Source organism: Ixodes scapularis, unplaced genomic scaffold (genome assembly GCF_016920785.2).
Source record: "Ixodes scapularis isolate PalLabHiFi unplaced genomic scaffold, ASM1692078v2 PGA_scaffold6__148_contigs__length_123643588, whole genome shotgun sequence".
NCBI lineage: Eukaryota > Metazoa > Arthropoda > Arachnida > Ixodida > Ixodidae > Ixodes > Ixodes scapularis.
This window is the reverse complement of record NW_024609881.1, coordinates 37746671-37770606: the sequence shown is the minus strand read 5'-3', so window position 1 is coordinate 37770606 and position 23936 is coordinate 37746671. Positions and strand designations below refer to the sequence as shown.

The 23936-nt window shown below is 44.1% G+C and overlaps 3 protein-coding genes across 3 annotated transcripts; 1 reads left to right on the top strand and 2 right to left on the bottom strand.

Annotated features, from left to right (window-relative positions):
* The first annotated feature begins 2106 nt into the window (after window positions 1–2106).
* LOC115315523 lies at window positions 2107–3617 on the top strand. The gene is made up of 3 exons (XM_040210453.1): window positions 2107–2122; window positions 2805–2946; window positions 3500–3617. Exons 1-3 carry the CDS (start codon window positions 2107–2109, stop codon window positions 3615–3617), a joined length of 276 nt encoding a protein of 91 aa, XP_040066387.1.
* A 7390-nt stretch (window positions 3618–11007) lies between these two features.
* LOC115327440 lies at window positions 11008–13010 on the bottom strand. Its single transcript, XM_029988457.4, has 3 exons — window positions 12957–13010; window positions 12030–12271; window positions 11008–11202 (listed from the first exon to the last, which is right to left on the bottom strand). The coding sequence occupies exons 1-3, from the start codon at window positions 12966–12968 to the stop codon at window positions 11085–11087; spliced, it is 372 nt and encodes a 123-aa protein (XP_029844317.2). The 5' UTR covers window positions 12969–13010; the 3' UTR covers window positions 11008–11084.
* A 6889-nt stretch (window positions 13011–19899) lies between these two features.
* On the bottom strand, window positions 19900–21563 carry LOC115327439. The gene is made up of 3 exons (XM_029988456.2): window positions 21518–21563; window positions 20613–20854; window positions 19900–20123 (listed from the first exon to the last, which is right to left on the bottom strand). The coding sequence occupies exons 1-3, from the start codon at window positions 21527–21529 to the stop codon at window positions 20006–20008; spliced, it is 372 nt and encodes a 123-aa protein (XP_029844316.2). The 5' UTR covers window positions 21530–21563; the 3' UTR covers window positions 19900–20005.
* Window positions 21564–23936: the final 2373 nt, after the last annotated feature.

Sequence of the window (23936 nt, the reverse complement as noted above, 5' to 3'; positions counted from 1 at the left end):
AAGTTCATTATTTTTATAAAAAACCGACTATAGCTGCAGCTTCTCAAGAAGAACAGGATCAGCCATACGTCTCAGAAATACGTCACTCTTGCACCGCAAGAGTTAGTTGCATGTATTGTGCTTCAAATAGTCTCAGTCTGCAATGAAGGGGATGATTCTGAAAGTGAGGGTTTCTAGTAGACGACGGTTCCGACAGGGCGGTGCACGAAGTGTCCACCTCGGCTCTGATGCACAGAACTGTGGGAACCGGTCACAACTGGAGCGCGTATCAAGCCGTTCGTTTCCTTCGATGAAGTTTACAATGCCAAAAAGAACGTCTTGCGAATTACACCAGACGATCAGGGACCGCCAGGTCTCGTAAGAAGAGACACAACCGTGCGCGTACATTGTGTGTCGGTGTTGTGTTTCGGTGCGAGCGGCAAGAACGTTGGCCCTCGGATCAGACTGCTTATGGCAAGAGCGACTACGCGTTGCATCATCTGCATCATGCCGAAATATCACGGAGGCTGATTACGTCAGCCGCGCCTTCGCCCCGAACACCAACATTTGGAATCTGGGAAAAGCTCCTCTCTCTCCGCTTGCCTTGTCACCCTCAGAGGATTGAATAACGAGGGTTCATAGCTCGAGAATGCCGAATTTAGGTAAAGGTGGGATAAAATTAGACGCTGTAAAAAATGCGACACTTTGGGTATAGCGCCATGCATCTCCTGGGTAAGCAATCATAGTGTGTTCAAACTTCTCATACAGGGAGCCGCGGCCCGTACACTTCGCATCTGTAAATATTAAGAGCTATAGGCCAAAGTATTCCGGAGAAAAGAAATGCAGAGTTGAGGTTGACGTGTGTAATCCTCGCAAAGTAGCGCAAAACTCTGCGTCAGGTTTCGCTTCAAGACGTGCACCCCGGTTAGCAGTGACTATTCTGCAATGGTAAGTTTTAATTTTATTGGTATGTATGCTTTATTAGCTTCATGTAAACCGAACTTGAGCAATTTGTGTTTTTTTGTTTTTCAAGAAATATCTTTTTACGTAACAAAATACGCGCGGGACAAAACTTGACACTGTGGCATTCTATGTCACGCATGTGAATAACACACGAGTCTCCTGGCTGCTATGCAGCCATATTATTTTTTACCGCTTATTACCCATTAAAATATAACCCTTCTGAAATGCATTCTACAAATAACGTATACCAATTTTGCAGGCTGGTCCTATTTGGAACAACGTATTGAGAATTCAGAGAAAGAAAAGCACCGTCCGAGAAAACGCCCACAAATACCTGTTCTCAATACCACCGTTAAGTTTCCAATTTGATCAAAACTATACATATAGATCTTCAGCTATGTACAAAACAGGCGTGTTGATAACAATATTCACCATACGGAAGGAAACAAATAAAAGCAGACGGACAACAACAATTCTTTAGTTGAATGCTTCAAATCGTGCTTATAATGTCATGCAGGCCACACAGTGGGACATGTGCAGTTTTAATGTTTTTGAAATACAATATATTTAAGGACGACTTGTAGAATGCAAAAACTCGCTAGCAAACGCGCTTGTTTATGAAAAATAGTGTACAGAAATGTATCGATTATGTGATGAAATAGATACAGGACCATTTCTAATAACCTTTTAGAAATAGTGACTTGCGCCATTAATTCAATGAAGTTAGTTTAATTACAAACAAGCTTGAACCCTACAGAACAAAGGCATTTTCCCTAAACAAAAGAAAGCAGTGCACAAAAAAGACATAGGTCGTATCGTTCGAGGCACAGCAGCCGCGGCTTGGAGTCGTCTCACGCGAAGCGAGTTCTGTGTTCGGCAACCTGCTGGGGGGTTGATGCCGGTTGTCAGGCAGTCTCACTGCTACCGGTAAACTCCGCTCCGGCTGGTGACAGCTTTCAAGGCCATCGCCGGGAAACACGATGAGTGGACTCTGCGGTGTCGGGGCAGGAATGTGGGCTGGACACATTGCGACCTGCAGCCACACGTTTTTACGACAGGTTCCAGTTATTCCGGTCTGATACAAGTAAATGGACTCCCGTTCCCAGGACGTATCACAATCTTTACTCGAGAGAGTAATTCGAAGCATCTCCGCCCATTGACAGCATGAACACCTTCGTGAGTACGCAGCTAGTGTGCTGCGATTTTTGGGGTTTTAAAAAAGCATATGCAGCCAACGAACACCCTCATTAGCGCTGAAAGATAAATTTTATGTGTAAAGAAAAAAAAAAGAAAGATCAGTTAAATGAAACCGTAAATTTGCTTAGAAGTGCGAGCGTTCTGGTTTTATTATTGCTTGCCTATTTATATGAATAATCTTGAGGCACGTCTGCGAGACATACTTCAAAGAGAAACTGTACTGCTGTTCGCTGCCCGTTATTCTAGTTGTTTTCAGCTAGAGTTCGGTTATTACATATCGGAACTCTGAAAATTAGCATAAGTATTATCAAACGCAAGTTTAAAAAATGTTAATCAGAATTAGTGCGTTGTATGTTCCTCATCATATATACAGTGTCATCGCCTAGTCGCAAGTGAATGTTGGTAACCTCTGATGGATTAACGTTATTAACTGGCAGCAATAGGTAAGAATTTTATTCTAGGCGTGTGCTGAGCACTTTTGTCTACTCCGCTCGTTCCTAACACATAGTACGCCGGAGTTAGGTTTGGACGGGCGCTCGGAATACTGGGCTCAAGTATGGCCTTTATGGATTTCTTTCTCTAGCCTCATACATAATGGTGTTTCGTCCTGTCCTTGCATGCCGCTTTTGTGCCCTGCATTGTCCTGCTGGCCGCGTGCTGCCAAGCCGGCTACGTGGCACCCTATGCCTACCATGCCGCCGCCGTCCACGTCCCCGTGGCCACCACCGTGGTGCGTCAGCCGGTGGTGGAGCACCACAGCGAGGTGGCCTACGTGCCGCCCTATGCCCATGGTTACACCATCAGCCAGTAGAAGCTCGTCCACCCTAAGACCACCGTCACCAAGCACGATCCCTTCTTGGGTTACGTTTTCTTTGCTTCCTTGAAAAACAGGGATCGCCTCAGATTAAGTGCTTTTGGGATAATTAGTTGATAGTTCAATAAAGCTAGACCTTAATATAAAATAACGTTATGAGCTGCCGTAACATTTCTATTGGTGAAGTTGTTATAGCACTAGAGCAGTGTTTAAATTACGTCCTTTTAGCATCTTGCAAAGTTACTTAGCAGCCAGCAGACGACCGAATTTGAACAAACCTAAGTCGCTTCAAAGCTGCATCAAGTGCCTCTTTGAGCTCCTAATCGAACATGTTATATAGAAAAGAAAGACAGGCATTACTGGAATAGAGTTATTAATATAATGATATTGTTACAGCATAATTAAGATTACTGTTCCAATAATATAAAGCCAACCTCATTCTAGATGTCGGACATAATAGCACATGAGATGAGATTGTTTTTTATTCTCATAGACGACTGATTTCTTCGCAAGACTTACATACGTAAATGTATTTTCTATCCGCAGCACCTACCACCAGGCCGAGGTGCACCACGCTCCAGTGGTGACTGGCTCTCACAGTTCCGTGCACCAGAGCCGAGGCGGACACTTCGTACACCGCCCAGTGGACACCGTAGTCTACTAGGAATTTCCTCCCCTACTATAAATATAACCATTTTCATACCATACCCATTCAGAATTGTCGGACAAGAAATGCAACTCACTCTTGGAGTGTACGAGTTATGTACCAGACAAACATGCCCTTCTAGAGAAGCCACTGCGTTAGCCGGTTGTGAAACACGATGTTGGGATTCGATATCTACTAAATAATATATGAAGACACTACATCGACTGTTATTTTCAGAAATACATTGTAGTAAGAATTTCGAGCAAGCACTATGGTCTTGCTGTTTATTTAGAAATAAAGTAGCATAGTCATGGGCCAATACCGCAGCTGTAAGATTTACCACGTAAAGCGTTTAAAAATTTTGACTATAAGAATAATTATTGATCAAGTACAACCGGCGTGGAAAGGCTTTTCAGTTATGGAATATGATTGGCAGTATGTATCGATAGAGCAGCAATAATTTGAAGCACAGTACTTATTAGAAACTGTACTGTAAAATTCAATATCTAGAAGCACGAACGGACTATCGAAGACTACCTCTCGAACACAACTTAGAAAAACTATCTATTAAGAACTATTTTGAAATGTTCTCAGGGCTGCGTCGTTAGGAAACCTGTAACTAGTATTTAGCACGTTCCGGAAAAAAGAACAAGCAAACACCTGTGACAGAAGTAGGGACACATTTTGCTAGGGTGGTCCGAACTTCTAATTAAATAAAATGCTTGTTCTAAAAGCATATTTCGATAAATTATTTTATTAATATAAGCGACTTCATCTTTTCACAGAAAAATAACGTATTGCGTTAACAGTGTTACTCCTATTGCGGAACCTTTTTTTTTTGCGTTTTCAACGGATGTACAACCGACACAGTGTTTGTAATTCAGGGTTCAGACCATAAAAAATCGTCCTATTGTCACAAAGGAGGAATGATGAGGTAGCAAATTAACTGAGAAATTAAACGTTTAACGGGGCAAACTTGTGCCCGAACACGAACTTGAAAAAAGCCTAGCGTCTCAGGCGTCGATGGCGGCGAAACAGCAGGGTCGAACGCTGGGGCGACACTGACTCCGGATCGCAATGCGGAGTCCCAATTATGGTGCTCACGTGGATTTCTGCAATATTCGACGTAGAACGTTCGGTGCGCAGAGCAATTGTTTCTCGATAAGACGACAAGGTTCTCGAACTTATGATAACGCTAAATTGAAAGAATAAAACACAGACGAGCCGCTCAAAGGAACCGAACCCGTAGCTTCCGCACGAAAGCCAAGCACAGAAACCACACGGCCGCGCACGCGCTCGCGCAGCGACGCGCGTGGCACGATGAGATTAAACATGTGTATAGCCTTTAGATCTGTCCTTTTAACATTACCCTTTCATTTTAAATTGTGAAAGAAGACATCCAAGTAAGCTACATTTGAGATAATCCTATTTTATTATTTCATTGTAAAGCCTCTTCAGACCGAAAAAGCAACTAATTCGGGCGATTTGCTTCAAAATTGAAGAGTTTGCTTTTGATCACACAAAAAAAAAAAGGACGAACGAAATATTTATTTCAAACAAAGAAGGAAAGTTGAGTAACGCGGACGTCCCCGATTGGGTCCTGCGTATGGAAAAAAAAAATCAGATTCCGGAGGCAAAGGAATACGGAACGCTTCAGACACTTTACCCTTGATCTGCCAGCGCTACCTGGATTCCTGAACCTCCTATGTGATCAAAGAGCTTGGTGCCCAGGGAAAGGTCTTGACATGTCGTCTCTAACATCATCTGGGGGAAGAGGGATTATTTTGGTCCTCTGCCGCCCAACTGGCCCAGTCTCTCCTTCATCGCTCTCCCCTTCCTGCTCTCTCAACCTCTTGGATCCCCGTGTTTCAGCTTGAATAAGTGCTATCGCAATGCTTATACTGAAGTCAAGAAGATCCAGTCTTTGCTGTTTTGGAACGACTGCTGGTTCACAGTCTTTCTTGTACTCAATCTAGCCGTTAGATCAGGCCATGACCAAACACTGTTGGGAGACATGGACAGGCCATTTCTTCGTTCGCAAAGGGATTCGAGAGTAGGAGACGAACCTGCCAATTACATTCACTTTGCCCACTGAACATGTGGTGCTTTGCGGATTCGTGTGTTCGCTTCACTTTATTTTTCTTCTACTCACACTTGGACCACCTCTCGCAACTTGCTTCGGGCTCTTTGCCAAATGCTGAGTGAAGAGAGAGGAGCATATGGCAGATTTCTTGTCTTTCCACTTCACAACGCACAATTATCTGTCACATCTCACTTTACACTTCGACTCACCGCGCGGCATTGGCTGGACCTGCGGCATTGTCGCCCCAACTTCACTAGTACGGTTGGCCATCATTGTGCTGGTGAAACTTCGTTTTTCAATGAGATGCATGCTTATCTATTTGCAGGTGCATAACATACCTGTCAGTGAACAACAGGCAAATTCTCGCTCCCTACTTAGCGTTTCCGCAAGCTTCTTGATAGTGCTTCCCCCAAGACCTAACTCTCTCATATCAGAATCAGAAAGTGTGCCTTTGCCAACATAACTTGTGAGGTTCACAACCAAGCCATCTGGAGACGGAATTGGAAAATATTTAAGGCTAACAGGATTTGGCTTAGAAAGCACCCGCTGCCGCACAGGAAATCTCTCTGAAAACGGTATCATATGCTCGTCATTTGATGCATCACGAGATAGCCGCAGCTCCAAGCACTCATTCCTAAACAATTTGATGATCGGCATTACTAGAAAGAGCCTGTTTTTTTTTCTTCCTTTTTCGTTACTGACGCTTTGCCAGCAAAGTGAAGGTTGCGTCTCAGTTCAAAAACAAAACTCTTTCTAGACGTTGCTTGAGAAATTAAATCTACACTGAGCATCTGCGATAAGTACAGCCGCACACTTGAAAGCTTTGGTATGCCCATGGCAATGCAGATACCAACAAACAACTTCCACTCTTTTGAATAGGTTTAAATTTACCTTCCTACTATTTCCTGAATGGAATAGAGATTTGTCTGGTAGGCTCATTCTTCCCAGAAGTCCTCTTGAAGATATCTGAGAAAATATTTCCATGGTGTGTCTGGCTCCTGGCGCGTCTGGTTGCTCGATACTTCATCCTCTTCGAGGGTTCTTCGACATTTAGTTCACTTGATGTACCCATAAATAAAACAATATACATACGCTCTGCTCCTGCATCGGGGCAGAGCTTTTGCTTGTGGGCCTTTGGTCATTTCGGTCGTCTCGGCTGTCGTCACTCTCCTCACTCTCAGGTTTTCTATTACAACTGCCGTTCAGATCATTATAAAAGGACTGAGTGTCCTCCGAATATGACAGGTCAGAGTCATGTTTTAGCAAGGACTAAATTTATTTGTTAGCCAGGTACTTGGCTGAAAGCAATTTTCGGTACTTAGGACCTACAGTAGGTGATTGCGAACACCAAAATCAAACGGCGGTTAATCGTAAATATAGAGCGACTTTCAAATTAAACTTTTCTCAAATTGTTTGCTGACCATTCAGAAAGACGGCAACACTTTGGAAGTAACGTTCTAGTGCCTGTAGCTTGAAAAAAAAATACAGAGCAGCGGCCCAGCTGTTCTGTGAATTGTGCTCTGTCGTGAATTCTACCATGGTTTCAATGCCGCGAAGGAAACTACGTAGGTGAGAATTTGCGTGAAATTTGGTTAGACGCAATCGGGCATTCGGCTCCTATAAAGTTAGTCCTTGGAGGCACAATGCTTCCCTCATTGTGCCTCCAAGGGCAAGCTTTCAAGTTTTGCAGTGTGCCTGACTTACCAAAGCGAATATTTTTACGTCGCGTTTTCATAGTGCGTCATGACGATCAATCACCTTGCTCGCGTATGCCATGGGATAAAAAAAAATAAGAACAGTATAGCTACAAGGAGTGCATATTTAATTTTTTTTTCAGATTTTCCTCTCTTTTATTGCGCACATTGATAGACACTGATATACGCTTGTATTTGACCGTGTCTTGTGCATCATGGAACTACAGAACATCGCTTTCATGGTCGTGTCTTATGAGCAATGCAGTAAGTTTTGGACGGGGCATGTATAGCAGACGAACGGAGGAGAAAATGGACGCTGACGCGCAGCTTTCGTGTCTGCGTCTCACTGCATTGCATACGACGATAGTCGGCGGTGGAATAATAGACGATGCCGGAAGCTGCCGCTCGTGTCTCGCACGACTAGGTGGCCTTGTTGGACTTCCAGACTGGACGCACCTGAAGACGCGATAGGGAGACACTAAGCTTGTCAGTCACTAAGGACCAGCACCCAAGCCAGTCGAGTAGTAATGGGGGAGGCCACTTATCTGTTTGCGGGGCTTAGAGCTGGCTGTGACCTCCACCTAAATTTTGTCTAACGGCGTAAATATTGAGCGAACGAAAATGTTTCTTTTTCTCGCGAAAGAAGTATATAAAAAAAATGCTTCTCTCATTTGTGTCTTAAAACATATTTTTTTCTTGCAGTGCCTCTATAAGCCATTGACTCGTAAGTGTGATGTCATGGGTCCAAACAATCCGTTGGTTGGGTAGTTGTTATGGACAAACACATGTGGCTAGGTGACCGGCTCCCACAGTTCTGTGCATCTAAGCCGAGGTGGACACTCCGTGTCCACCTCGGCTGTGATAATTTGTCATTCCATGAAATGGAATGACAAATTATTTTTCAAACACTAGAAGGCATAGTCATATTCAGAACGTTTCTCGCCGACTTCCACGTGACCAGTTGATATTCCGACCCCCTAAAGAAAAGTGAAATTCAGTTGCGACTAACCTAAAAAGTAAATAAAGGTTATTTGGTCAAGCTTTTAAGTTACAATATTGACTACGCACTTGTATAATTATTTTGGAAGATGACGATTTGCTCCTAAAGTGTTTGAGCCGGGGTAATTTTTTTGCGTTTGGCATTTGAGAAAGAGAACCTTTTAGCATCAGAAATTCTAGATAAATGTTTTGTTGTTAAGTTTTGACGAGGCAAACTATTTATCTGTCGTTTAACGAATCCCTAATAAACCAAAAGCTATAGACACCTATTTTAACATGCCTATGCTTCAGAATTATTCGAGCAAGATGGCGAGGCAGCAAGTTGGTGCATGATACAACTGGTACAATAAAAAAGACAAAGAAGGTGTAGACGGGACATGCACAGGTCTTTAACTGATTATTTATTCAGTTTTTATAATGATAATCTTGCATTAAATTTTATTCGTTGTCCTGCGCTTTTTTCGTCAACACCTTCCTCGTCATTGTAATATCTGCGCTGTTTCCCGTTGTACCGTTGGAGCAAGTTATTATAGTAAACCAACAAAACACTTGTATTTTAATAGTTTTTTGTTCGAACTCATCAAGGATTCTGTTGTAAAATGTCATCTGAATCTCGTTGTCGACCTTTTCACATTTATACTGGCGCACATAATATTAAGAACGATATGGACTGATGTTTTTGGATTTCTTGGGAGGATTTATGTTGTGAACCCTGACTTGTTATTCTATAAATTTAGCTCACATTTACTTGACAGCAGAGCTTTGGCTTAGCCAAATGACTCTATAAGGAAACTAAACCATGTGTTGAAATAAATGGGGAAATATTTGGCTATTTAAGTGTCACTTCTGGTGTTTCCGGAGTTCAACTCTGAGTTTTTTCTCTTCTTGTTTATAAAAACACTATGATTAATACCTCAATTCTAGATATGGCACTATTCTAGATATGGCACTATTCTCAGACAACAGCTTTAGATATGAATTAAATATCCAATATATAATATTTTTGCATGTTTATATAGAAAATATTTCTGTATTTTGTGAACAATAGAGAAATGAACTTTAGTGTTTATAATGCATACATGTTAGATTTACTAAAATCAGGAAATCCAGACAATTTACTATTGGCACGAAAAGTTGAATGACCTTTTTAGGTGATCAATCTCAAGACTCTTGATATGTCTAATTTCATATAAAACATTTTGCCAACACATCAAGCCTATCAGCAGAATCTCAATCTCTCGAGCCTACTACGACTGTTTTACAAAATATAAGATTTCCCCGGTATTGAAGTTGATTCTAGCGCCCCGTTTTAAGGTTAAGAAAAAAGTGCAGCTGACCCCTGGAGTGCACCTGTGTCGTATTTTCATTTTTTGCGGAACCTGGTGTAGTCAAAATATGGAAGCTGTCTGCGTATATTTTATGCTTTCAAATCGTCAGAGGAGTAGTTTTGTTCCCTTTGATATTGTCTGGCTCGTTCTGTTTTGACGTTTAATACGTTTACGTGTATTTCTGTCGGATATTAGAGATTTTGTTTTATGCCACTTTGACCTTTGACTCTCGGATAAGCTTGAACCCTTCAAGTTTGTGTTTCTTTGCATGTGCTTCTTTGCATGTGCTACTGAATTGAGATATGTAGCTTTGTAATTGCTTTACTTTTCTTTTTGTTTTGTAAATATCTTTTTTTGTAATTATGTTCGCGCTCGTGCCCTTAGCGGGTCCGACGTGAAATCGCGCGCAATCCCCCTTTCTCTCCTACCTCCGCGCATGACATCCGCAAGGCAAATAAACGAACCAAAAATCGTAAAGAAAACATTGTACTTTTATCTTCCAAACATTAAATATGCACCAATTGTCGAGAATGCACACCACAAGTATTTAGATTCGGAGTTCCCATAAAGTGCTGTCAGCACGAATGTCTTCCGATAATGATAATGATACAGTGATAAAAAAACATGATCTAGGGTAACATTTCAGATACGATTATTTATGAAGTGATAAGTATATCAGCAAAAGCGTGCAATACAAGCAAAGTCGCACACTGTTTTTTCTAAACCTTATGTCTTTCTTTTTCTTTTTTTGTATAAGGAAATAAATAGGTGGCCTAAGAATATATTCGGCCTAAAGAACTGGGTTTTTTTCGACAGTGTTTTTTTTCTGTTTTTAAATTTGTGGTAGAAAGACGATGCTTTCTATACAACCGTTGTGTTTGGTGGTTACTGCCTTTTGATATTGCAGTTGTTGAACAGAAACTGCGTTTTTTTAGTTGTTTCGGAGACAATGTTTCTTATATTCGACTGTTTAAAAAGTAAAAAAAGTCAATTCATGCTAGTCGTGTGCGAATCATAATGAGATTTCTAGTTTTGTTTTATTAATCTTCTTTGGGAATGAACCTAACATCTCATTAATGTCTCGTTGGATTGCAGGTTTTTTTTTTCTAAATTAATAACATTACACAAGTTTCTTCGGCAGTGTGCCTTCCTCCTCCTCATTACCCCAAATGTCAGTCGCACCCCATTCCCAAAACTATAGTGAGTCACCAGCCGAATATTATTTTTATCAATAACCGACAAATACTGGTGCTTCTCAAGAAGAAGATGATCAGCCATACGTCTCAGAAATACGTCACTCCTGCTAGAGTTAGTTGCATTTATTGCGCTTCAAATAGTCTCAGTATGGAATGAAGGGGGTGATTCTGAAATGGAAGAGTTTCTAGTAGACGACGGTGCCGACAGGGCGGTGCACGAAGTGCCCACCTCGGCTCTGGTGCACGGAACTCTGAGAGCCGGTCACCACTGGAGCGTGGTGCACCTCGGCCTGGTGGTAGGTGCTGCGGATACAAAATACATTTTAACATGTTAGTATCAAGACAAACTCAGTCATCGATGAGAACAGCACTCTGATGTCATGAGCTATAATGTCGAACCTGCGAAGCTAGGTAAGGTTCAAACTATAAAACCACAATTGTGTTTGAATGACGTTATTAGATACTATTTTTGGTAAATAGACCATAATCATTCATCTTTTTTCTGCCAGTTTCCCATACCCAAAAGTGAGCACACCGTTCCAGAGGCTTCAGCTTCAGATAACGAAGGTTTAAAAGAGCGCATTGCTATACTGGCGCTGCTCATTAAGTTTGTAAGACGTCGAGATTGCGGTGTGCATACATTAATGTTGTAAGTAATACTGTGATATTGACACGCGTCGTGTTGTTTTAATTCCGGCGGCTTAGGATTTTCGATCCCACTTTACGCGCAAAGCATAAGCGCGAACATTTTTTTTGGCAGTGTTATCAAGGTGCCGCTCGCGGTCTTCTCTAAAAGTTCGACTTCTTGTTGAAAATGTAGGAGCCGGGAGTCGACCGGCCATTCCTGTCGTCGCCGACCATCGACCACTCTCACCTGCCTTGCTGCCGCCGTATTCCTCGTGTAATTTTCGTAGGGCACAGGTTCTCCCAAATAAAACCACCCTTTAACTCTGTTCCTGCAAGTTGTTTCTGAGGCTTCCTCACGTTACAATTCAACAAACAAAACATGCGGTGGGAGGTATTAAAGTTGCTTGAGAATTCGAGTATATTTTTTATCGCCCTAACGAGTAATCGCAAAAGCACTAATTCTCAAACAGTCCTTGACTTCTAAGGTAGCGGCGAGAACTCACCCGAAGAAGGGGTCATGCTTGGTGACGGTGGTCTTGGGGTGGACGACCTTCTTTTGGCTGATGGTGTATCCGTGTGCGTGTGGTGGAACGTAGGCCACGTCGCTGTGGTGCACCACCACCGGTTGACGCACTACCGTCGTGGCCACGGGGACATGGATGGCGGCGGCGTGGTAGACGTGTGGGGCCACGTAGCCGGCCTGGCAGCAGGTGGCGAGCAGGACCAGACAGGGCACAAGGGCGGCCTTCAAGGACATGGTCAATGTGGTTTTAGTTCCGATAGTTTAGGTGTAAACGTGCGGACGCCGTGTTTGACAGGACTGCTCAGCAAGTATGCGCAAACCAGCTTTTTCCTCGTTGTCTGCCATGATGAAAACACCTTTCAGGTGCGGAGTGAACGCTACAGAAGTGGTGTGAACGCCTACATTAAACATGTCGTTGGCAGAAACGGACTCAGCAATGGACGACAGTAAATATCAGCTATTAAAAAAAAAGACTAGACAATATACAAGTCAGTGTTTTACACAAGCATCTAGCCCATAAATTCTTAAGAACCTTAGCTTTTAAAAACTCTATACGGAGCTCTAGAGGCAAGTATTGGAGGCTTGAAAAAGAAGAGCATGGCTTGAATTGAAAATCTATGCTGTCTGAATAACAGGTAGAAATTTGTCGTATGATTCCTCTTGGTTCATGGCTTAGAAGATACGATCGGCTAACATTATTTACTCAAATAGTTTAGATTAAAATCAACCGGAGCCTTGTAACTTATGCCGTAAGCTTGCCTATAAACTTGGAGGGAATCCACGCCTTTTTGACAAATCATTTAAACAATTTTGCGTCACCCATTTTTCATCTCTCTGCATTAAATGAGGTGTCAATTAATTTCTCTTTTAAATCCACAAAATTGGAAAGCGCACAAAGTGTACTCACGAAGGTGTTCATGTTGTATAGGGACGGGGATGCTTCGAGTTACCTGCTCGTTTCAAGACTGTGTTGACAGGGATATCACAGGCGTCTTTTTATGGACGGCTACGAGGAAATAGTGAAAGGAGTCGTAAACACGTTTTCTCGACAAGTGCTGTGCGCCCCACCCAAAATATTTTGGCAACATCGTCAAGACTACTCCTTGCGTTATCTCCCTTGACAGCGGTCAGCGTACTTAGTGAGGTTTACCGGCAACATCGAGATTCGCGCACTGACGGCATCTCATCAGCGAGCTGCGCACGGGATATGCTACGTGTGGGACGACTGAATTCCACTTTAGGTACACCTTGAAACGTAAACACACTGCCTTTCCTCACTTTTTTTTGTGTATTTGAGATTACAGTTTTGCTGAGAGCTAATTTGCACATAACATTACAGCGTTTAGTAGCTTCTACTAATCAAGTGTGGGCCTCGTGTTTAGTTTTCGGAGCTTGTTCTAGACGCTCTGTGGCAGACAACGGCGCTAACATTAATGATCTGCCTTCTGGTAATTTTGTTGGTTGTTTTAAATCTTATCTCAAAGGGGACTCTATTATCCTAGGAAACAAACATGTGCGTCTACCATCGCGGGGAAAGCCGACATGTCTTTAAGAAACAGGTCCTCATTAGCTGATAAAAATATACTGTTACGCTTATTTGAAAGTTACGATTGCTCTACCACTTCTGTTGATGAGTCCTTCAGCCTTTTGGTTACTTACTTTTAAAACTATACATATTCATGCAAAAACCCGTTTAATTAACTTTTTTTTTAATTTGCTCTACGTCTTTCCGGGTATTTTTTGCCAATACCGCACACTAAAATCTATTGGACACATCAGATGGCAATGCACTACGACAGTAATAATTTTTATGCACAGGGCTTGTTTTACATATTTTAGTTGCGTGTGCCTCGAGGAAAGGAATTAGTGTACATTGAGTTTAAAGGGACCGTGCGCTCGCTTGATAATATTTGTCATGAGCGTCTTTGCCTTATTTTATACTTATAATTTAGTGTGTCGTACCTCGTGTCTGTCAAATGCTAACAAATTACACCTTCTCTAAAAAAAAGGCGCTTCGCACCATACTCAATGTTCCTTTCATTATGTCTAATAACTGTCCGGAACCTATATGACTATCCTCTACTAAAACGATATAGATCTTCCCTCCGTTCTAAAGAGCCTTTCCGTAGACATATTTCAAGCCTAACACCAAATATCCGGGTATATAACGTTCGTGAGGGGGAGCATTGGAAAATACCAACAAATCGTACAAATGACGTGTTCCAAATGCTAAAGTATAATCTTCCATTTCTTCTAAATAATCTTCAGAAGCATGATTCGACAAATATCGAGAGACTGAATCTTAGCGATATGTGACAGGGCAACAGCAGCCCATACAGATGTCCAATGGGGCGCTAAGTCCGGAAGTGCCTCGTGGCGCTGGAATTCCGATTTCGAACACGGTAGCGCGCGCACGTGGAATGGAACGCTCCGCTGGGAGTGCGATGACGGCGGCTCCGAGCCGCGGTGATGCCGTGCGCGGCGATGTTCCAAATGACTACGCAGTGATACTGCCTACTCTGCCGACAGGAGAAGCCATGAAATGCAGCCATGTGCTGCATGCTGATACCCGGGGGCGGCCGTACCGTGCTGAAGACTTCGTACGGCCTCTGAACCATGTGGGAGTTCGAGCAGACGTAGCAGCACTTGGCGCGTTTCAAATGGGGCACGTCCGGCTGCTGAAGCTACACACTACCTCCGCCAAAAAGAAGCTTCTGCGAGAGGGGACCATGCTGGTGAAGGGGCGACCATGCCTGGTAATTGATCCAGAAAAACAAAAGCTGAAGGTCAAAGTCCATTGGGTGGCATTCGACGTTTCTGCTGACGCCCTTCGACGGGCCTTCGAGCCATACGGGGAGGTCCTTGCAGACGTAGATTTCACTACTGTCATCGTACGCATTGTGCTCTGTGAAGACTTAACCCGGGAGTCCCTGCCGCAGCAGCTGCGCTTTACGGAGGTACGCTACTGGTTGTTGTTCCCGGGCGCGCAACGGTGTGCCTCCCCTGTCGACGCACGAGAGACATGCGGCGCGACGGTAGAGTGCCGAGATGTGAGGAGTGTCGAGCCTTCGGGCATGAAGCCTCGGATTGCCTACGGTCGTACGCTCGAGCTGCTGCCAGCAAGACCATCGACAGCCAGAACAGAAACCTCGTAATGGATCAGGAAGAGGCCGAGGCGGCGGCGACTCCAACCGCGAGGATTTCTTCACAAGACCCTCAGGCGTCCGGTGAGCAGCCACGCGCGCCGTTAGCGATGCCAGAAGGCCAGGTCTCCGCCGTAACATTGACGGCAGAAAGCACTGTTAGCGAAAATGAGCCTAATGCAGAGTCCCACAGTGAGACGACACCAAGTGCGAAGGACGCGACTGACGCACTGGACGCCGGAGATGAAACAGCCATGGACTTCGCGGCTGAGGCGGTTAAGCGGCGGCTCAGCGACCCGGAGGAGGGAACCGGCCAGTCGCTCCAGCAGACTGAGAGTCCATGGTTGGTAGTGACGAGGAAGAGGGGACGACGCGCTGGCCGAAGCCGTTCTTCGTCTCTTCCCAGGTAGAGCGAGAGCGGAACAGTTCCGGTTGAAACAGGGTTGGACGAAAAGCGCATATTTGTTCCTTGGACTGAGAACTGTATCTTGCGCAAAATGCGGTACGCTGACGTAGATGCTTGACCAGTGTGTCACTATTTTACTCAGGGCATTATTCAGATGAGAGAACTGTATAAGGTTTCGGGAGATGGGCCTGATTGGTTGCCAATCCTATAGACGGACTGGTCACATTAAGGCCATGTTAATCAGTCGGCGTCAGTCGTAATTCAGCTTTCCCTCTTTTTATAAGTGTTTCTGAAAGTGTATTTTTTGAGAATAAATAGTGCCTGGCAATAAAGAAAAAAAAGTGCCTCGTGGCGCTGTCGATAGAGTGCTCGTGGTCGGCGGTTCGAATCGCGTTGTGGACAGCACTTTTCTTTTTACTCTATTTTTTTTTAAATTTTAGGTCGCACACGCTTCTCACTGTCCCCACCACATGCAACACAGGACAGGCCCCCTGACTCTTGCCGGCCGCACTACAGTGACGGGCCCCCTCACCGTAGTGAGTGCCAATTGAAAATGTAGAGCGGCAGACAACGGATAAGAGGAGAGCCATGTGACGGGCACCCCGCTGCGGCGAGACGCCGAAACACGTTTCTCCTGAGTGGTGTATTGTGCGCTCGTGCTCCTAGCGTTCCTCGCGCTACCGGTTCTTTTCTTCTCGGGTTTGAAAAGCATGTTTCGGGTCCTCGCCGCTGCAAAAGTTGTGCGCTGACGTCCAGGTTCCCCGGGAAACTCTCTGTGCTACCAGACCTTCGCGCTCATAATCTGCGACTCCGCACTCTATGACCCATCGTCGAACTACCAGGATTTGTGAGTCTAGAGGGGGCTATGGTCGGCGTTGATGGGCACTAGCAGAGAGGGCGTGCCCACCGCCGGCCGGTGAGTACCGAAGGCCGGCCAAAGCGCGTGAAATGGAATACACAGTTTTAAACAAATCTGCACGTAAAGTGCATGCTAGCGTTTTCTCGGTCGTCCGCTACACATATCTCTTTTGTTCTGAACGCTTTTCTTCACGCACCCCAAGGTGTTTGAACCGCTTATGGCCTGAATGTCCAACGAGACTGAATGTCCAACGAGCCTGAATGTCCAATCGGTCACGTGACAGGCGAGACGGAGTGTACAACGAGACGAAAGATCCAATCGAGACGGAATGTCCACCGAGTCTGAATGTCCAACGAGACGAAAGGTCCAATCGAGACAGAATGTCCAACGTGCCTGGATGTCCAACGAGACGAAAGATCCAACCGAGACGGAATGTCCAACGAGCGTGAATGTCCAACGAGTCTGAATATCCAACGGATATAGAATGAACCTTGCAAAGAATTTAGAAGACATTTCTTTGTTGAATTGTAGGATTACTGATATTTACGGCGGTGAAAAATTATTATCGGCATGCGATCATTTCGGTATGTGGCCGCTTCGGCACGGGGCTTTTCAGTACCGGGATTTTTGATGCACGGCTGTTTTGGTGTGCCACTGAGCTTGTCCCTCTGACGTTGCCACCGTGACGTCCCCAAAATGAAATTAAAATTACAATCGTGTATTTTGTACACTTCATAAAACCCCCAAAACAGTATACTTATTGTTCGTTTTATATATCTAAATATAAAGATGATTTTTATAATATAAAAAAAAGACGTTTAGAAGGTCACACATGCTACAAGATAAAAGACCGAACTCATTGACCATTGACAATCTGTCACGCGTTTGATTCTAGAAGGGTGATTCCTCTGGAGCGGAAACAAATGTGGGACCCACGAGAGTTCTTAGAATCGTTAATCGTGCTTATCCTCAGCCACAGTTTTTCCGTATTGTACGAGTTGCTGTATTTTTCTTCTTTGTGTGCCTAGTCCCGCAAAGATGATGTCCTTCGCATGGGAGAAAAACGCCTGATTGAATTTTTAGTATTATCATTATTGTTATGTGAAGTCGGTGTAGTATGTGTAATTACACTAAATTGTAGTTTTTGTTCTTTTCTTTTTTTACAAAACGAACGTGAAAGTTTTAGATATTTCCGATTGGACTTATAGGTCCCCAGAAACAAAAATTCGATCCTCATATTAAAATCAGTGATAGAATAAAACGTTCCTTTCATTAAGCCTTTGTGCAGGTAATGTCCTCAAGTGGTACTTTTGTCCGGTGATTGTCCGGAGGATTCGGCACATTGACGCTTATCGCGACGACTAGTTTCGCATGTTTCGGCCACCAAAGCGATTGCTGTCGCAGTGAACCGTGTATTAAGCAACAGGTAGGCAATATTAATAATTAATACAATACTTTTTAAGATTGGCTTCCGTCGTTTCTGCTTTTTCTGGTCACGTGGCATGCAGCAATCGCACGGAACGCCCTCAGGTAGCATACCAAGGCTGCGATCGAATTTCAACTTGTTCTAACTATGTCACAGAGCCACTGCGACAGCGCGGCCATGATTTATTCATAGGCGCACATTACAAGTGCACATAAGACCACGGTATCAGGAAGTCAGCCCCTCGCTCGGTCTTCCCAAATTCCATAATGCTTGAGTTGCGAGTGAACATATTCACGAAGAACCCGACTTTTATGATTTTGAATAACCCGGGTACGGTTCACTATCGGACCCTTGCCAATTCTGAGAGCTGCATTTGTCATCCTCTATTTTTTTAGAAAAAAGGTCCCATTGTTGACCCCCACTGTCACCGGCAATCTACACACCCAACCCTAATCAATTCTTTTCGACAGTTCGACAAACGGGCACTTTCGCCCCATTCTTCATTCTGCGAATCGGCCTAGGGTGAATTTCCCTAATCGACGAATTGTCCTTCTTCCAGTTGTCCAGAGACCAATGGAATTTCGTCGAAGTGACCGGATTCGTGGTGCAATACGCTTCCCCTAAAAGAATAGAAAGCCACGTAGAACGATCTATTGTTATATTCACACATGATGTAGGCTATTAGTACATCCGGGTGTGAACCTTCTGCTGCACGCAGAGATAGATGCGTTCGCGTCCTTTATCAGCAGTCAAGCTCCCACCTACCAAGACGTCATGAACCACCTCGACAGAATGGCGAGCTTTCGAGTGCTTCCAGGAGCCAGTAAAATGGAGGATCTGAAGCGCGGCTTTCATAGACGTCCCCCAATTGCGATGCACTAGAACACCTGTACATTGCATCCCTATTATATATTTCAAACTGGCTGACCTGTGTCATCGGAACATTCCAAACATTTGAAATCTTAATATCAAAGAAACGTTTGGCGTCGTACAATCGACACTTTTAACCGATTGGTACATAGCGGCGCATCGGCACTCAGCTAACTAACCATTAATCCTTCCTATAGATGAAATTATAATATTTGTGTCTGCTCCGTTTCTTTGTCGGTCCGTCAACGTCGGCTTTTGTGGCACGACATTTTAGTATGATGAAACTACAGCAATGCCTGCAGGAACGCGGACTAAATATGCACACAAGTTTGTACATTTAATAAGCAAAATTATTCTAGCACGTGACAGCCGAGACGGAATGTCCAACGTGCCTGAAAGTCCAACGAGACGAAAGATCCAACCCAGGCGGAATAAAGAACGAGCCTGAATGTCCATCGAGACGAAAGATCCAAGCGAGACGGAATGTCCAACGTGCCTGAATGTCCAACGAAAAGAAAGATCCAACCGAGACGGAATAAACAACGAGTCTGAATGTCCAACGTGCCTGAATATCCATTATAGGATCTTCCGTCTCGTTGGACATTCAGGCTCGTTGGACATTCCGTCTCGTAATCTGTTTGAACGTGGCGTAAAGGCCCAAGTGCGTGGCTGTAACTTGTCGCAGTTAGTCGTAGTTATCGCTGTGACTGTACTCTAAATTATCAGTAAACTGCTCATTTCTTTTTTTTTTTTTTAGTTCCGGACCGCGTGAAAGCATGATCTCTTAAAATTGACAGTGCCACAGCGGCACCTTATTGTCTTTTTTTTTTCTTGCTTAGAGCGCGCGCAGTGGGCATCAGGTACACAAAACTTCCAAGTTTAAAGCGGATTGTGAACTCTGTACCTTAGGTCACTGGTAACGCCCCGCTTTACAGCGGACGAAGATTCGTCTCCCACGGGCGGTGGGCGATCTTTTTTAAGAATTTGGCAATATGGACGATGGACGCCCTACATCGTCAACTAAAGCAGTGCCCACTAGAACATCTGCCAACTACATCTTCAACTACAATATCAACAGAGGACGTCGTTTACAGTGGTAGGAAGAGCTCATAACGGCTGCCTTTGTAACACAATATTGGATATACATCATATTGGAACGTAACTCCTGCCCAGCAGGAGGGGTACGCATTTATTTTGCTCTCAGTTTCACTCATTGGGGTAAGCAATATGGAATTCCGGGGCTGAGGAGGGCCTAGTAGACGACAGTTCCGACTGGGCGGTGCACAAAGTGCCCACCTCGGCTCTGGTGCACGGAACTGTGAGAACCGGTCACTACTGGAGCGAGGTGCACCTCGGCCAGGTGGTAGGCGCTGCGGGTGGGAAAAGAATTACATGTATTAGTCACAAAAAGAAATCAATGCTCAACGAGAACAACATTTCTCGGTTATTAGCACTGTAGACAGAAATGTATTACTTTTATATCGTGAACAGCCTACACTGTTAACCTCACCGTTGATAATAACATATATTTTTTTTACCAAACTTTTATCTTTCCCTGTTGGTGTCATCTGTGAAAAAGCGAGGAAATAAGATTTCACACAATGCAGCTTCTGACCAATGTAGCTTTTTTGTCAGCTGCCACGCAGCTCTGAATTAACTTTGCCACATTATAAAAACATTTTAATATGCAATATATACTCGCATGCCGCCTAGAACGCAAGTTTAAAAGCAAAATATTTCAATAGTATTTAAACAAAAGTTCAGACTTAACTTCAAGTTTCAACAGCTGCACATTAATTATCATATGGGCCCTGCTGTCGAAACAGTCTTAGTTTCCAAAGAAAGCAAAGAGAACTGACCCGAAGAAAGGGTCGTGCTTGGTGACTGTGGTCTTAGGGTGGACGAGCTTCTGCTGACTGATGCTGTACCCGTGGGCGTGGGGTGGCACAAAGGCCAGCTCGCTGTGGTGCTCCACCACCGGCTGACGCACCACCGTGGTGGCTACGGGGACGTGACCGGCGGCAGCGTGGTAGACGTGTGGGGCCAAGTAGCCCGCCTGGCAGCTGGCGGCAAGCAGGACGACACAGGGCACGAGAGAGGCCTACAAGGACACAGTATAACGGATTTTAAATCATGCAGCTATAAATATACGAATGCACTGTGTGAAAACGTTGTTCGCGGCGCATATGCTCAAACGAGGTTCCATTGAACCTCTACAAAAAAAAAACGAAATATCTTGATAATGCCGAGTAAAGCAGCAGAAGCGTTGCCTGCGTTCAACGCACTTTTACCAGGAATGTAGTTATTTACGGCCACAATGAATACCATCTACTTATATAAGTGTTGCTAGGACTCTTTATTTATGATAAGATGCATCTATTCCATATCTTTTGACAGATCTTTTTCAAACCGGTGTATGAGAACGCCCGAGCCGAACTTAGCACGCTCGAAAGAGATGCACCCTATTTACAGTAAAACCAGTACTACTTATTTGGAATTAAGGGTGGCGAGCTTTCATAGATATGACTCCGATTAATGACTCAAAGAAACTAGATTGAAATGCAACCAGATCACAGAACTATTTGACGGTATTTCCTTCAAATATCTGCAATTTCCCAGGAAACATCGTAAAACAGTAACAACAAAAATCTCTCCGAAAGATTCTGAACTGCGCTCATAAATCTTTTGTTTCTGCACAAACGGTTTATCCTGTTTGCTATAAGTTGATAATCCCGGAATCGCAGCTCAGACTGAGTGCACTCACAAAGGTGTTCATGGTGTCTGTTGACGGAGGTGCTTTCAGATACTCGTTCGAGCGAAGACTGTGCTATAAAACACGTTCGAGTACTCCTTTTATGGGCAGCTATGAGGAAATGCTGGAACTTGTCATAAACATGCCTGGCCGGAGACAGGAATGTAGTTTAGTAAGGTACGTTGTTGGGCTAGTTGGTTCATCTTAGTATACCGCCCATATTCCGGTTGCAACACCTCAGAGACTGATATCGTCTCTATCCTCCGGCAGTCTTGAGAGCGGTAAGATAAGCCGGATGATAGCCTTACCGGCAAGACTGAGATTGAGATTCTCTCACTACCGGCACATTATTAAACTGCGTGACACGGTTGTTTGCCTTCGTGAGAAAAGTGCAAACCGTGACGGGTGCGATTTGAAAAATATTAGTCTCGCCTTTCCCGTGAACGATTTGTAGATGCTTAAAATATTTTCCCCCAAACCGAAGTGCACTTTGTCCTTTTACAACCGACTTTATGTTACCTCGTCGCGGCCGAAAACACTTCTTAAATTTTCAGTCACGTAGCTGACGAAAAATGTATGATATTATTTACGAGCGGCCAAGGATTGCGGAAATTAAGTATCGGCACCTTCTTTATAATTTTCTAACGCGCATTTTCAGCACACGATTTTTGCTACGATTTGAATCCTACTCATCATTTTCAGTACTTGTGAAACACATATAAAGCTTTACAAGTTGAAGCCTTAGAAATTCTTGGTTTTCCAAAAATCAACCTATTGCCTTCTTATGCCCAGCGAAAGGGGAAAAAAACAAACAAAAAACAAGGGGTTCTTTTTTACACAAAATTACCTCCCCTATATTGCTTATAGCAATGAAGATTATCCACCCAAAAATTACCATTGTATCATTTCCGTAAATGCTTTCATGAGCTGCGTCGACGTAGCTGTCCGTACTTCCCGATTCCAGGCAAGCCGTTGTGGCCATGGAAATCAGCCTTACCGGCAGTCTGACATGCTTGCAGTAAGGTTACGCGGTGAGGAAAGAAATATGTTGTGCGGCTTTGAAATAATATTTGTCTTACTCTGATGGATCTGTCCAAGCCCCCTGAATACGTAACTAAACTCAAAAGGCGCAAAGGACAAGAATAGCCCCAAACGTGCATCAATCATTCCTGTTTAGGGGCACTAATTGTCCTTTGCGTATTTTATTTTTTTTGTCGTTTTCACGGGGATTGAACGAATTCACTTAAGTACGATAAATCGCTTTTATTAAAGAATCCTCGATGATATACAGCAGGGGTGGCCAAACTGCGGCTCGCGAGCCGGATGCGGTTCTTCGCGGGTTCAAGTGCGGCTCGCGGCTCCCTGGTAAGCGTGCCCTCCTCCCCCTCCTGTGTCCCCATGACGAAAAGAGCAGTGGAAAATACTTCTAGAATTTTAAAAATGTAACAGTCTTGGCAGCCTTGTACTGCATTACGTACATACAGCTGGACAACTTTTCGACAAATAAGTGTGTCCAGTGACCATGTTTCACTTTATTGCTATAGAAAGACTTTCGAATCGTATGCGGATAACGGGCGTCAGAGGCAGAGGCTGGCTATCGAACCATGCGTTAATTTTTGCTTACCGGTTCAAGAAAGGTTCTCCTGCCTGGTGTGATTTGCTGTAGTCGACAATTATACTTGTCCCACTTGGAAAGAAGTGTTCCCTCCATATCCTTTCTTGGTAAAAGTAACCATCCCCCAATTTTGTTTTTACGCGGCTCCCTGAATTTTTGTAGTTTTGTCTGTGGCTCTACCTGGATGTCACTGTGGCCACCCTACGTATAAAGTATGGGTACCGTCTTATGGTCTATATTATGAGCATACGACTACTTCTTTGAAATCAATGCCAACAATTCTTTTCATCACCCGTGCACAACAAATAAAGAGTTATCTGTTCAAACCCTGAAAGAGTTTGTTTTGCCAGAACTCAGGCTCTTGTCCTTTTACAGCAGAACCTGTACAGGGCTTGTTGCATCGGGTAAGTGGCATGTTACCGAAAACGAACGGAGGACGTGCGCGTTTAGCGCAGGTTGCTTTGGCGGCGGGATAATGTGAGTACAGCGGTGATACTTCAATGTGAAGAGAGAGAGAGAGAAGTGTTGAAAAGAAAGGAAGTCTGGAATTTTAATGTGAAGCAGCGCTGTGTCCTGTCGGTTACCTTCTACTTTGTCCTCGTCTTTGCACTGTTTTGCTTTTAACAATGTGATACCCTCACACTTTATTTCATTATAGTCGCCGTTCGGGCGCAGCACCTTTGCCGAATCGCGATTGCGCTGGGGGTCATGTGATCGCTGCCGTCGTCAGCTGCGCCTTCTAGCCGTTATCGCCCGTTCCCTCTGCGATCTAAGCCTTTCCGCGTAAGAATGGGACGGCCGAAGCATACCCTGGAG

What these genes read in the sequence shown, in the direction of transcription:
- LOC115315523 (XM_040210453.1), top strand. An exon ending in CATGGTTACACCATCAGCCA is followed by an intron (nt 2,947 to 3,499) that starts GTAGAAGCTCGT and finishes TTCTATCCGCAG; the next exon opens with CACCTACCACCAGGCCGAGG.
- LOC115327440 (XM_029988457.4), bottom strand. An exon ending in AAGCATGACCCCTTCTTCGG is followed by an intron (nt 11,203 to 12,029) that starts GTGAGTTCTCGC and finishes TTGTATCCGCAG; the next exon opens with CACCTACCACCAGGCCGAGG.
- LOC115327439 (XM_029988456.2), bottom strand. An exon ending in AAGCACGACCCTTTCTTCGG is followed by an intron (nt 20,124 to 20,612) that starts GTCAGTTCTCTT and finishes TCCCACCCGCAG; the next exon opens with CGCCTACCACCTGGCCGAGG.